General features: G+C 52.2%; 6 protein-coding genes across 6 annotated transcripts; 4 read left to right on the top strand and 2 right to left on the bottom strand.

Annotated features, from left to right (window-relative positions):
• Window positions 1-58: 58 nt before the first annotated feature.
• On the top strand, window positions 59-1,405 carry MRS44_018571 (uncharacterized protein; the record flags this gene model as incomplete). Its single annotated transcript, XM_065616043.1, has 1 exon — window positions 59-1,405. The coding sequence occupies one exon, from the start codon at window positions 59-61 to the stop codon at window positions 1,403-1,405; it is 1,347 nt and encodes a 448-aa protein (XP_065472115.1).
• Window positions 1,406-3,147: 1,742 nt separating this feature from the next.
• Window positions 3,148-3,718, bottom strand: MRS44_018570 (uncharacterized protein; the record flags this gene model as incomplete). Its single annotated transcript, XM_065616042.1, has 2 exons — window positions 3,148-3,300; window positions 3,374-3,718. The coding sequence occupies 2 exons, from the start codon at window positions 3,716-3,718 to the stop codon at window positions 3,148-3,150; spliced, it is 498 nt and encodes a 165-aa protein (XP_065472114.1).
• A 1,510-nt stretch (window positions 3,719-5,228) lies between these two features.
• Window positions 5,229-6,362, top strand: MRS44_018569 (uncharacterized protein; the record flags this gene model as incomplete). The annotated part of the gene is made up of 3 exons (XM_065616041.1): window positions 5,229-5,242; window positions 5,297-5,587; window positions 5,645-6,362. The coding sequence occupies 3 exons, from the start codon at window positions 5,229-5,231 to the stop codon at window positions 6,360-6,362; spliced, it is 1,023 nt and encodes a 340-aa protein (XP_065472113.1).
• A 509-nt stretch (window positions 6,363-6,871) lies between these two features.
• Window positions 6,872-7,506, bottom strand: MRS44_018568 (uncharacterized protein; the record flags this gene model as incomplete). The annotated part of the gene is made up of 2 exons (XM_065616040.1): window positions 6,872-7,303; window positions 7,408-7,506. The coding sequence occupies 2 exons, from the start codon at window positions 7,504-7,506 to the stop codon at window positions 6,872-6,874; spliced, it is 531 nt and encodes a 176-aa protein (XP_065472112.1).
• Window positions 7,507-8,143: 637 nt separating this feature from the next.
• Window positions 8,144-10,185, top strand: MRS44_018567 (uncharacterized protein; the record flags this gene model as incomplete). The annotated part of the gene is made up of 4 exons (XM_065616039.1): window positions 8,144-8,597; window positions 9,337-9,779; window positions 9,836-9,937; window positions 10,168-10,185. The coding sequence occupies 4 exons, from the start codon at window positions 8,144-8,146 to the stop codon at window positions 10,183-10,185; spliced, it is 1,017 nt and encodes a 338-aa protein (XP_065472111.1).
• Window positions 10,186-10,912: 727 nt separating this feature from the next.
• MRS44_018566 (uncharacterized protein) lies at window positions 10,913-11,654 on the top strand (the record flags this gene model as incomplete). Its single annotated transcript, XM_065616038.1, has 3 exons — window positions 10,913-10,930; window positions 10,985-11,149; window positions 11,196-11,654. 3 exons carry the CDS (start codon window positions 10,913-10,915, stop codon window positions 11,652-11,654), a joined length of 642 nt encoding a protein of 213 aa, XP_065472110.1.
• Window positions 11,655-13,073: the final 1,419 nt, after the last annotated feature.

The following is a 13,073-nucleotide window of genomic DNA, read 5'->3' as shown; positions in this document are numbered from 1 at the left end:
CACCGCTCAGCAAACCCACATCAACCAAACCCCCCCCCCCACCCCCCAAAAGTCCATCATGCTGCTCATGTTACCAGAAGAGATCATATGCATGATTGCAGAACAGTGTTCTCTGAGGGATCAAGCTTCACTGGCACGCTCGTGTACCCGGCTGCATGGAATATGCAATCACATCCTGTACAGCAACGACGCTCGGAACCACAGGTGTTCTTCTGTGTTTCATGCTATAGCCTGGTGCCACGACCAGTTCCTTGCCCTGAAGACCCTCACGGCAGCCAAGGCAGGTGGAGCAGACTTCAAGCGATGCCGTGATTCCCGTAATCATCATCCCGCGTCCCTCCACCACTCCGACGCGACGCTCCATTCTCCCATCCATCTGGCAGCCAGGCGTGGACTGGATGGCATCGTCTCCTTCCTTATCGATCAAGGCATCCCCCCAGATGGACTGGAGGATGTAAAAAGAACGCCGCTCGCGGAGGCCATCTTACACAACCAAGAGTCGGCTGCCATCCTTCTAGTTCATCGAGGTGCGTCCGTCGGGCTTCAGCCTCCGCAGTTCGAGGCATACTGCGCTGCTATTCGCCAGGGCCTTGCAGAGCTCACAGAGATCATCGTAAAGGCAAGGGGCATCGACGTCAACTCTGGTGTTGGGTACGGTTGCACGGGATTCCTATTGGCTGCGTACTACAGACAGAGTCGAGTGTTGCGCGCCCTCCTCGACCTCGGAGCCGAGGCGAAAGGGGCATTACGGCATTTTAGCCAGACTCACTCGTTCGCATCTCTTTTGTGGACCTTGCAAGCGGGTGCTGTAGCCTTGCGGAAACACCTGGGCCCCAGAGGGCTCCTTGACCTCGTCGTATCCGTCGTCATGGAACAGGCGGCGCCGATTCAGAAGAGCCAGCAGGTGGCCGCGTTGCACACTCTGCTGGATCTGTTGCAGAGAGAAAAGTCTGCCGTATATTCGGGATCCGCGCTCCCGACTGATGAGTTAGATCGCTTCCTGGATGCCCTCCTGCAGAGAGTGCTATCGGTTAATCGCGCAGACGCAGCTATCGCGTCGGCACTGTTGCAGCATGGTGCCCGCATTCGAGTGGGCATCTTCTTGCAGCTTTTAGATGCTCTCAATTCATCGGCCTTTTCCAAGGACACTTCGCGCTACCTACGTCGCTATCCCAAGCTCCTTCAAAGCTTTGACTTTGTATACTCTTACTGCGCCAATCTTGCAGCCACAGAAAGGAGTTTCACGGTCGACTACTTCATCGAGAATGTACCGAATCAAGCCGTTCGGCTCGTGTACGAGTTGAAGCGGCTCGACTTGCCACTTACAGCCAGGGGAATCCAAAGGATGGGTCTCAGAATAGCTAGGGAAGGGAGCCGGGAAGCGCAGTCCGGCAGTGCGGCTTAGTCTGTGTTGACTAGTTAGCTCCCGCATGACGCGACGTTCCTTGCTGCGTCTTGAGCGCGTCTAACATCTTTCTCTGGTGATACCAGTGTGCTCTTGATAGCTATTATACTTACATGCCGGTAAATGGAGGAGTTGGATGTTGACGCGGGTGTACGCGAATGTGCCTGTTGTCCGGCTGCATCTGAGGAAACAGGCTCTGCCATAGAGTCGGATCAAGAGATTTCCGAAAGACGCGGCAGGCATGGTGGTCGCGAGTCTCAAAACAGTGTGCGATGTGCTTCATCCATCATCACTATCCCCATCTTGGCGCATGTTTAGCTTCGCGCGAGGACCTGCGGAGAATGCAACCAACCACTCGTCTACCACTTTCTCGCCACCACTTCGGAATAAATACCGGCGGAAACCGTCAAGTTTCTGGTATGAACACAAGCAGTCTCAAATCATTTCCTTTCGGCGCCCACCAGCATCGTTCCTCTTCCATATGCACATCCTTCCATCGATCGTTGGCTTCCTCTTCGGACGTACTCCCACCATCGAGATGGACGCATCGCTTGAGCTTAGTATCTTTGCCGTCGCGACTATCATCCCATTGGTAGTTCAAACTCTTTCGGCGATTATCCTGTATGGTCGCAATTTCAAGCCTGTGTCCGAATCCAAGGCGGTGCACCCGAATGGCGCCCAAAGGATGAAGGCCGCTGTTCGAGGACAGATGTGGTTTGGCGCCATCTCAACGCCCATGGCATCCACATTGTTGGTGGTCTCTTGGTACTATCAAATCGAAGAATTGCAGAAGGTTTTCTGGGGGATTATCCATCCTAGCTTCGTCTCTATTTCAGGTTTGCTAGGCATTGCTTCTCTCGTGTACAGAACAAAAGCGAACTAACCACTTAGATATTCTCCTTACCGGAAGAAGTCCTTTCAGTCGCCAAAATCCCTCCAAACCAGAAGCTCGTGCAGAGAGTTTTGGGATCAGAACAAGTCCAGTGCTTGCAGGTCTCCACCGTTCCTCTCATATCCTTTCGTGATAACCACGTTCGTCGCCGTTGCTTTACGAATCGCACTGCCCGCCTATTGGCCGGCCGCCTGGGCCATGTGGATGGCTCTCGGCTGCGTTTTGAGCCTGGCCCGATCTTTTCGCTATTTGAGCATCTTCGATGAGGAGGGCGATCGCTGGAGGGCCTATACGCTGGTCACGGCTGGCTGTATTATTCTTGGCACCTCGAGTTTGGCCCGAGATCAGGCATCTACCAGAGTCGTCATTCTAGGAGCGAACCATGTTGTTTTGGTAATCCATAGAATGTGGACGATGTGCGGCATGGATAGCGTACTGAGAGCTGAACAGGAGTGCAAGAGTTTAAGGTCTGCATCATCGTCGGTTTTCTCGGATGGAAGCTGCAACAAGGGCGAAGTTTGAGCGGCCTCTCATTGCTCGGGCCGAATCCAACAACCCAGCGTTATCAACGAAGGGGTGATGAAGCAGAGCCACGGCACAAATGGGGGAAGGGTCAAAGATGGTCGAAAGTCATGTTCGAAGTAGCTCAGTTCACTGAGGTTGCCTTCCCCAGGTCGTGGACACAAGCACACACCACCTCTTGGGACATCCTCCACAACGGGAACTGCTTTGCGGTCTCCCTCATCCCCAGGACGGCTTATCTCAAGTCATGTCATGCTTAATAAATCGCGCATAAGAAGAGTCTCTGTTTCACATGCTATCAATGTACTGCTGAGTTCATATCTGGTTATCAACAACCAGTTTCGCCGACCACGTTAATGCCAGTCACAGCCCAGCCACTCCCCTCCAATCTCACCTCACTCGTTGGGCCTAGCTGAATCTTTATGTAAAAACTGGAGTTCGATCTGGCTGTCGGCGTATCGGTCGCGTGCTCGCCGGGTATCTAATAGACATTTAAAGTATTATTAGCTCCATTGCTTCTTCATTGTTCGCTAGAAGATAAGGCTGTAGCTTACCGTGATGTTCACAACGATAGTGACTGGTGATTTATTGACCTTGCGTCTCTGTTCGTGCCACTCGTCGCCTTCAGACCTTGCCGAGGAGGAAGGGGTGCAAGGAACGACCCTTGTGGGCGTTGTCGGTTCCTGGCCCGGCTCTGTTGGTGTGGCCGCCTCTATGGACGATCTTGGTGCAGTGGCGGAGGAGGCTGAGCCTGGTCCGGTAACACCCCCAGAAATCGACTCGCGACTTCGACGGATTCTTTGCTTATGTCCTCTTCTCTCCCTCGCTGAGCGGTTCTGAGATCGGAGTTTAAGTTCGTCCTCGTCTAAAAAAGATTGTGTGAAGAGCGGGCTTGACATTCTGAATTTGTGCGCTCAGCAGCTTTGGCGAGTTCTCGGGAGGAATATGATCGAGTGGGATGGGGCGAGTCAAGGCAAAGAGAGATGGACGCATCAGCAGCGTGAAAGGGCTAGGGGAATTCGACCCCTTTTAAAGCCACCACCGTTACCACCAAGCATCCCTGCATCCGTGCCAGAGGATTGAGAGCGTGAAGTTTCAGCGCTGAAGTCCTTCATAAATCTCACAGAGCACGAGGCGATTGTGCCACCTCCAATCATTAGTCTCCTACACCAGCGAAGCCAGGTAGGAGGAAGGATTCGACGGCCCCCGTTGGATGCAGGCCGTTGGTGGGGAGATGCCGGCTGAGCTGATGTCACCAAGCATCGGATTACTCTACGGAGAGCAGCAGGGATATTTCGGCAAGTAGGCTGGGTCGTGTGAACTACCTTGAACGGTGCGTGCGGTTGCGAGTAGAAGCAGAACACAGCTACCCCCCAGAGACCAGGCTACAGATATACCTTGTTCGAACTCCCTACGATGCAAGAGGGCACTATACAGAACCGGTTTTCAAATCACACTTCAGGGACAGTGAGCAACGAGGCGGATGAGGGAGAAGGATTTCGGGGGCAATGGTCGAGAAAAAAGATTCAGGTGCTTCTGCCGTAGGTAGGACTCCACACATCAGTACAGAGTTGGTCCGTTCTGGTCGTGAATAAGCCTCCCACTTCTCAGCCAATCACGGTGGCACTGCAGTTGGATGTTGGTCCAGCAAGGTGGACTGTTATTGGATCAGCAGAGTTACAATATCTGAGCGCGGAGGAGCACATGTCAAGAGATTTGCGAAGACATCAATTATCGACGGTTATTGGTGTGCAGCATGTGGAGACTTGCGAAGATTTACTGATAGAAATATACTTCCATCGAGTGAACGCTGGAAGAACATCAGTAAACTGCATTAGTTTTCCGCCAGCTGCATATTTCTAGTTTGAGATTCCTGACGGTCTGCCTTTCTACATGACGATGAATGAGAACCATGAGCCTGACTTGGTAATTGAAGAAAAGCTCCCGTAAAACGCCAGGGGTGGCATGCGCAGGAAGGGTGCCGGGTACCAATAATGAACCAATCTAGTACCGTCACAAAGTGCAAGTATCATTACTTCCGGCCGATCTGAAAATGTCGGTTAGAAGTCTTGTTTTTTACGAATGCGTTGGGTCCAAGTCTCGCAGCGATACTTGGCCCTGTCCACTTTAGGTCATGGCTTTGGATTATAGAAGACCCATTGCCGGCTAATACGAGTACCCGGCGGCTTCAATGGGCCATTTTCGATTTCTAATGGCATCACTGAACCGAATATTATATTTCTCTTGAATCCAGATCGCTCACACAATCCAAATGTACCCCTACGCCGTTCGGAAGGGCCGTCTCACCGCCTCTCAGCCCTTACGAAGCGCCTCGCGATCGCTTCTCCTTCCGCCAGCATGAATGCTCACCCTCGAGGTAATGGCCCCCCGAAGTCTATCAAGGCCACAATGAGGGCTCAGCAGTATGTGAGGATGCTTGCCTCTGCTGCGTATCGGTTCTCTAACACTGCCTCCAGATATGACCCGGCTGATCAGAAACTGCATCTTAACAAGGTGGAGATCCCGAAGCCAAATGAGAGCGAGATATTGGTCAAGGTCGTCGGTGCATCACTCTGCCACTCCGACTGCCTAACCTTCGATCCGGACCTCGTCATGAACAAGGAGGTGAAAGTTCCCACTACCATAGGGCATGAAGCAACCGGCATCATCACGGAGGTCGGGAAGCAGGTGAGGCAGTTCGAGAAAGGGGATGCCGTCGGCTTTCTTGCTTCCAGCGGGTGTTTTGAATGTGATGCCTGCACCACGTGGTAAGTGCACGAGGCCTCGGCCGCGGGAGGACGGGTTTATCTAATGGTCGACGATAGGTCAAGCGTTGGATGTCCACAAGGCTTGAAAGCACAAGGGTTTACTTGCGATGGATACTTCCAGGAGTACGTCGTGGTCGATGCCCGCAGTGCCGTAAAACTCCCAGCAAGTCTGGACGTCGCCTCTTCAGCACCCCTTTGTTGTGCAGGCGTCACTGCGTACAACGCGATCAAGCAATGTCAGCTTACGCCCGGAAAATGGTTAGCTGTAATTGGCGCTGGAGGTGTCGGACAAATGGGCATTCAGTACGCCAAAGCCATGGGGCTGAATGTCATCGCTGTTGACATCGATGGAGGCCAGCTGGATGCCGCGAAAATGGCAGGAGCAGACTACACGTTCAATCCAGAACTATGTCCGACTTATGCAGATGACATCAAAATCGTTACAGAACATGGGGTGGATGCTGCTGTCAGCTTTGCGCCTTCCGAGAAAGCTTATGACGATATGCCCGGCATGATCAGATGGGGTGGCCTCCTGATGGTAGTGGGGGTTGTCGATGGGCCTCTGACGATCGAACCGTTGGACATCATCTTCAAACGATACGTCATAAAAACAGCGTGCAACGGAACTGTCAGAACTCTAGAAGAGTGCATTAGCTTCAGCGCTGAGCATAGCATCAAGCCCTTTGTGGAGTTCATCGGGCTGGAAGATCTTCCGCAGGCAATAGAGATGATGGAAGCCGGCAAGCTTCGAAAGCGCGTCTGTGTCAAATTTTAGGCCAGCGCTCCTTCCACAGCGCAAGATTCGGCGTCAAATATAATATACTCAACCTTTATGGATTGGCTACGTTGGGAAAAGGGACTCATGTGGTGTCCACTAGTGAAGTATGGGATATGTAGAATACAATCGGACGAGGCACGAAGGGGCTTGTTAAACACACACTGTGGCTATCACTCTCTCATAGTCATCAATGTACCGTGCCCTAGGCAATTCCCACGGCTCCCCCTCCTGAAAACAAATGTCCTGCGAGCATTGTTCCCGGCCAGAGAACCCCGCGCCCGTCACCAAGATGTGATCCCGACCAAGTCGACCCCGAATCATCAACTCAAATCCCCGCCGACTGACCCCTCCCTTCCATCAGCTAGCGGGAAGCTATTCGTCGTTCCATACATTCTAGTATTGCCTCTTCCACTCTCGTATTGGCCACACAAGGGCGAGGCGTGGAGTTCGTCTCTCAAAACGCTCTATTTAACGTTGCACCATCTTCAGATGCCCTATAGTAACATCTACACGTACACCCAGTCTTGTTCCAGAACATGCCGGCACGTGTTCATGAGTTGAACAACCTCTGTAGACACCAATTTCTGATCTCTGATCAGCTTCGACCGAGACATTGCTTTATGCATTTGCTCCGGGTCAGCCTCCTCCATTGAACCGGTCCCCTCAATGTCGACGATAGCGCCGTATATCACATGATTCTCTCGGGCGGAGTATTGCAGGTCGAAGCGGCGCTGAAAACGATCCTGTTCGCCGCCCAGCTCCTCGAGGAGGCCGCGCGCGAGGGCGACTATATGATGGGCCTGAGCGTAATCAAAAGATCCTGGCTCTAAGTGTCCTTCGACTTGCATGAAGGGCGCCAGTAAGGAAGCCTCATCCCGCGCCAGCAGTTCAGATGCTGCGGCCCCGTCGTAATGTCCAAGCAGGCTCAGGCCCAGAATCTGCAAGCATAAACAGAATTTCACCCGGGTGAGTTCATCGGCCTTCTGCAAGCAGGCTCAGCATCGGCTTTTATACTTGTTATCGGCTTGAAATATCGTCATACCTGAAGGCTACGTCCTAGCATCATCCACTCGAACAGTGTTTCGTTTGCAAGTGCTTGATCGGAAGGCATGTCGCCTGTACCTGGGCCAGCGCCTTCCATGCTTTGGACCGCTCTGAAGATTCCGAACGTGTCGCGGTGATGGTGCAGACCAACACTCGACCTCCTAGCTTGCGGACTGATAGATATGTGCGACTGGAAGAACCCGACTCGTGGCTGGATGATCCCGTAACTACGCTCTAGGACGTTGGCTTGGCGAGGGATGAAGAGATTTCAGACAGTCTTAATTTTTCCAGAAACCATGACAGCTTTTCTAGGAGGTTGGCTCTTCACAGCCAAGAGAAACCCTCTGCCCCCCCACTCGGGCCAAGATTGAGGACATCCGTCTCCGCTTCCAGCCATTTGAGGACTCGGACGTTTAAACTCAAGGCCACCGGACACGTTTGAGCCTTTCGAGTTACGTTTAGATGCCACTAAAATCTAACGGCTTGGTTCCCACTTCCACGCCGTCGCTTTTGGACTCAATTCGACGGGGTTCGCAAATAGAGAACAGTAGATATCCATCGCGTGCAGTGCCTTTAATCTCCTCACTCTCCCCGTTCCCTGTTTTTCCCTTGCAGTTGCTTGATTACTCCGAGTGCCCTTCCTACCAGCGGCGAGATCTCCATCGACGCTTAAACCAAAGCCCGTCATCGACACATCCCTTCCGCGTTGTCATCGAGAGCGACTTGAAGAACCAATGAACGACCACGGCGAATCGCATAATCGCGATGGCCAGACTTCAGAGGCCAAAATACGGTTCAAATATGTTATAATATCGTCGCGTTCACCCACTCTTGTCGGCAGATCTTGGAATCCGGAACAACACTTCACCGATACCCCCCTCACAAACTTTATGCATGCGACCCAACTCAGCCATGTTGGCGCATCAGGGCTACTCCTGAGACTACATGCGCCAGGGCTCTCGATGGAAGAGACAGCTTTCGACAATGAAGACTTTGCCGAGGTGAAGATGGCATTCAACCGGGCCATTGGAGAGTTGAAGAAGCGACTAGCCCCGAACAAGGTTGCGAGGGTTATGATGCAGATAGAGCCTCTATATTTGACCCCTCAGCAGAAGCCTCTATGGATATTCGAGACGGACCAGACTTGCGAAGCACCGCGCATGAATACAGAAGCGCGGAGGCGTAACAGTGTGTAGGCGGTCCAGCCATCCCCTTAGGGGGCTCTGGCTTCCTCGGAACCCTCCCTTCTTGCTGGACATGGGCTTATCTGGTTTACATCCCCCACGTTCAGTTCCGGTGTTTTCCGGCTTGTATTTTTGCCGCGCAAGGACGGGAGATGTGGAGGCAAGGACGAAGTCCACGGGCTCCTTCCTCTCCGAACAGCAACCCCCCTCCACGAGGACAGCGCCCTGCGTCCGTTGACATGTGCCATTTTATCACAAGCGGCAGCGAAAATCAGGTGTTTGACACGGACATGTGACCAATCAAATCAGCATGAGGAAAACCAGTTGTTCAAGGTAGGTGCCCCCTGGGGGTAACCGCATGTCATCAAGTCCTCAACCCCTTTTTCACACCCTTCATACCATTAAAAGCCACTGCCTCCATGATCATCAATCAAGCCGCTCTATTCTTCTCTCATAACCCTGGGTCTACCGACAGGACAGAAACTCTTCTCTTGCCTTACGTGGCGAATTTGGTTTAAAAAGATATTCGCGGCGTTCAACATAGGTTCGACGTCAAAACGTTCTCGTATCCAGTCGCTCATTCCCAAGACTTTCCTCGCATCCTGCCATGTCACACCTCCAGGATACCACACAGGGTCTATTTCCATCACTCCAGCCTAGGGAGCAATTATCACCAGACCAAATGCATCCGATGACAATGTATTATGGAAGTTTCCTGTCTGGCCCAAACTACTGCCAACCAGAAAATATTGACCCAAGCCTCACCCTTCTTTCTACAACATCGAGGGTGTTCGAGGGGGCACAAGAGACCACTCTCTCTTGCGTGAGCGAGGCGCCGCACTTGGCGGCTGATACACCAGATATGTTCACGGAAAGCTGGGTATTCGGCCCTCGGGAGTACACCTGTGAAGGCTGCCCTCTGCAGCATAGTTCAAGGTCTGTGGCCCCTCTTCCTTCGCAGGTCGACCAAGAGACTACCATGCCTGTCCCCGACCAAGCACTTGCCGTCTGTCACATACGCCCAGAACAACAGCAATGCCAATATGGCGGTCCTCGTCTGGCCAGTGAAACCGGGCACAACCAGGGCATCACTGATATTATGAACCAGCAACGGGGTTCTACCGGGTCAATTGCCGATTTCCCTAGCGACTGGCCAGAGGGAGATGCACCAACTATCATGAATGCCGTGGGACCCTTCTTTCATTTTCTATGGTGAAATTCTGGCAGAACCATTCGTAGCAGGGACACTTCCACTATAGAGAGCTGCAGTCCGATGCACCAGACGGCGAAGTTCTCCGTGTTCCTGATGACTGGGAGATGGCCTACGCCACGGGAGAAGAGAACGTGAATCATACAATACTTTTGGGGGCTTGCGAGAGAACGCAAGACCATCTGCGAGGAGAGTGTAGCTTTATCAGGGAAAGGGATGCCTGCTGTACAGAATCGAGGCGCGATCACAACGGTTCAGGGACATTCCTTACAGATTGCAATAGAATGCAAGCCGAGGAGAGGGAGGGGAATCCTTTCGAGAGAGGTGATGCCTGTTTTGAAATTTGGAAGCTGGTTTCAGAAAGGCCCAAGACAGCGACTAGGGCGAAGAGAGTATGTAGTGGTTTCTAGTGGCTGGACAATAAATTTATTCTAGCATCATATTGTCAATGAACGTAAAGGATCATGTTGGCCAGGAGGCGGGATTCTGCTTCTAAAAACCATGGTAATCTACATTTTGGGAAGAGAATACTGTAATGAGTTGCAGCAGACGGACAGAGAGGCGGGCGGATAGAATACCATTCTTCCCAGGGCCGCCACCACGCCACGACGACGACGGTCGGTCTGTTTGGGCAGTTATTTGATGAGAAAGCCTCCAAGCTTTGCGCCAAGTCCGTTTCATAGGCGTAACGACAGAATTCTCGGAAAACATGTATCGTCAATCATGGCAGCCTGTATTGGCCCTCGCTTGTTTCGACGAAGCAAAGGGGGGAAGCGGACAAAAGCCGCGGCATGCTTATCGCCTCAACCAGCAGTATATGAGTGGGCTTTGGCATTCCCTGATGTCTTGCACTTGCGAATGCCACTTTCAAGTTGCTATTGCGCGATCTTCTTCTCGGCCGGCCGCCGCATCAACCTGACTTTGCAGGACACTGGTTGCGCATGAACACGCCGCACACACGCTCGAGGGACCTGAGACTTTTCTTTTGTGTGTGTATATGTTTCTTTGTATATTTTTCTTTCTATCTGGACAGACTGTCTTAAAGAAATCTGGACCTGTGTAACTCGCCAAGCCACGGGTGTCATCCATACAGGAGTTCAACATCCATCATGGCTGGATGCCATAGGGTAAGTAGCATTGCCGCTGGCTGCGTTCTTGCGATACGTCTCGTACTTAGCTAGGTCACCGCTTGGATGAATGATTCTAATGCGACTCTCCAGTTTCCTACACTGCTCGACGAAGCTTCGACGTGGTACCTGCCGGACCCCGAAGACAACTATTGTCGCTTCACAGGCGGGAAGAGCTTCGAGGACTTTGAAAAGCTCCCCGAGCACGAACGCCGTAGTGTATTCCGCAGCCTACTTAGCTGAGAAGACGCCTATTTTAATACAGGAGCCTATTGCCTGGACCAGTCATGAGAGCATTGACTTGTTCTTGCTTCTGAAGAATGAGGCTCGAGACAACGAGGCTGGACAGCGTCTGCTGCAGGAGGCTCGGCAAGTGTTCTACGAAGAAAATTCCTTCATAGTCCTCTGGAGCGACTTGGATCGCTTTTTCGACGATCTACTTGGCCGGTGGACCGACGCCACTCCGGTCAAGTCGCTGGTGCGAAAAATCACAGTCAGGATCGAAAGGCACGAGTGTGGATGTGGAAACCTTGGGGACTATCTGCAGCGCACCCGCCACTTTGCCACGAATCTGGAAAGCATCACATTCGAGTGGTGGGATTCTTGGAAGCATTGGGAAGCGAACAATATCGAGGAGGAATCGGTTGGAGATGGCACAGATGACGACGAGTCGGGCAGAACCCTGAAGGAGTCGTCCTCAATTGGCAGTGTCTGGGAGTTCTGATGAGGGTAAGGCCTAGGACGGGTGTCAATATTTGTTTTATTTTAAGTTATTTTATTTTATTTCATTTTTGGGTGAGCAACGGTCAATACGTGTAGCCTTTATGTTTGCTTTGAGGAATCCACGGCGAAAATCGATCACAAGTGGCGGTGGTTCAGGGGCATGAGCAACTTGGGCCCACTTTGCCAATGGCCAGATTCGTTCACGCAGTATGGAAATGAGGCCCCGGATGTCGGCTTAGCCGAGTAACGAAAACCCCACAAATTATCTCAGGGGCAGTTACTTATAAAATCTTTGCTAACTAGGTTTTTCGCGCTTACTCTGGAAAGCATCCGGGTCATTAACTTTTGTTCATCATCTTCCATTCGCTCATTCCACGCTCCGCGACACTTGCGTCGACTCGAGTAGCGGGCTCCTTTGCAACGTACTTCAAATGGCGAAAGTTCCGGAAGAAGAGTACCATTTTAGGGTCGTTCAATGCAACGAGCCCCTGCCCTCAAAGCGCAAGCGAAAGACACGAACGGGCTCCAGCAGCGTGGGCGCCGAAGTCACTAAGCGACAACCATTTCCCTTCTCCAGTTCAAAAGTCTCTTACCGTTACCGCGTACTGCCCGCCGCGCAGTGGTCCGGGTTGCAGAGCTACAGATGTTTCCTCTGTGAGAGACGTCACCCGATTTCCACACGCCGTACAATTAGCTAATCGGTAAGCGCAGTTCGGGGCACTCGATTCAGGCTCGGAGATTTTGTCAGGGTGGCAAACCGGTTGGCGAGCCAGGACAGCCCGACAGAGCACGCTGTCAGGGATCCGAAGAGGCCCGAGAGAGACTGGATTGCCTATATACTGGAGATTAGGGCTGCTGACCCGTATCATGTCTTTGCTCGAGTATATTGGATGTATTGGCCTGAAGACATACCGAAACGTGTGATGAAAGACTTGACGCGCAGTCATGGGCCAGAAATATTCCACAGGTCACATGAAGTCATTGCCTCTAATCATAGTAAGTCCTGAACCCTGCGGCGCCCCTCGATCCTGTAACTCAACCATAGCAGTGGACATCATCGACGTGATGAGTGTCAATGGGCTCGAAACAGTGAAACCGATGATAAGTTCACGGCGCGATGCGCGGAGCAGTCAACTGTTTTGGAAAGCATCTTTTGATTGCTTCCAGAAGACGATATCGGGGGACATGGGATCAAAGCAGTGATTTTATTCTACGGTACGGCAGCTGCATTACGCTGGATTCGCATGGCTTAGTGTCGAGACTGAACGATGGGGCATGAATATTACTTAGTAGGGACAATGAAAGGGGCCGTTCGCCTTGAGTTATTACAACGAAACTATTCCCGGGTTTGCCAACGACAACCGAGCCTAGGAGAGTGGCATTATATCGTCGGCGTAACCGGATCAAGTTTGCCGCATGG

The sequence above is a fragment of the Fusarium solani genome (assembly GCF_023522795.1).
Source record: "Fusarium solani strain SB1 chromosome Unknown bctg00000016, whole genome shotgun sequence".
Classification (NCBI taxonomy): domain Eukaryota; kingdom Fungi; phylum Ascomycota; class Sordariomycetes; order Hypocreales; family Nectriaceae; genus Fusarium; species Fusarium solani.
This window is presented reverse-complemented; position numbering and strand designations above follow the sequence as displayed.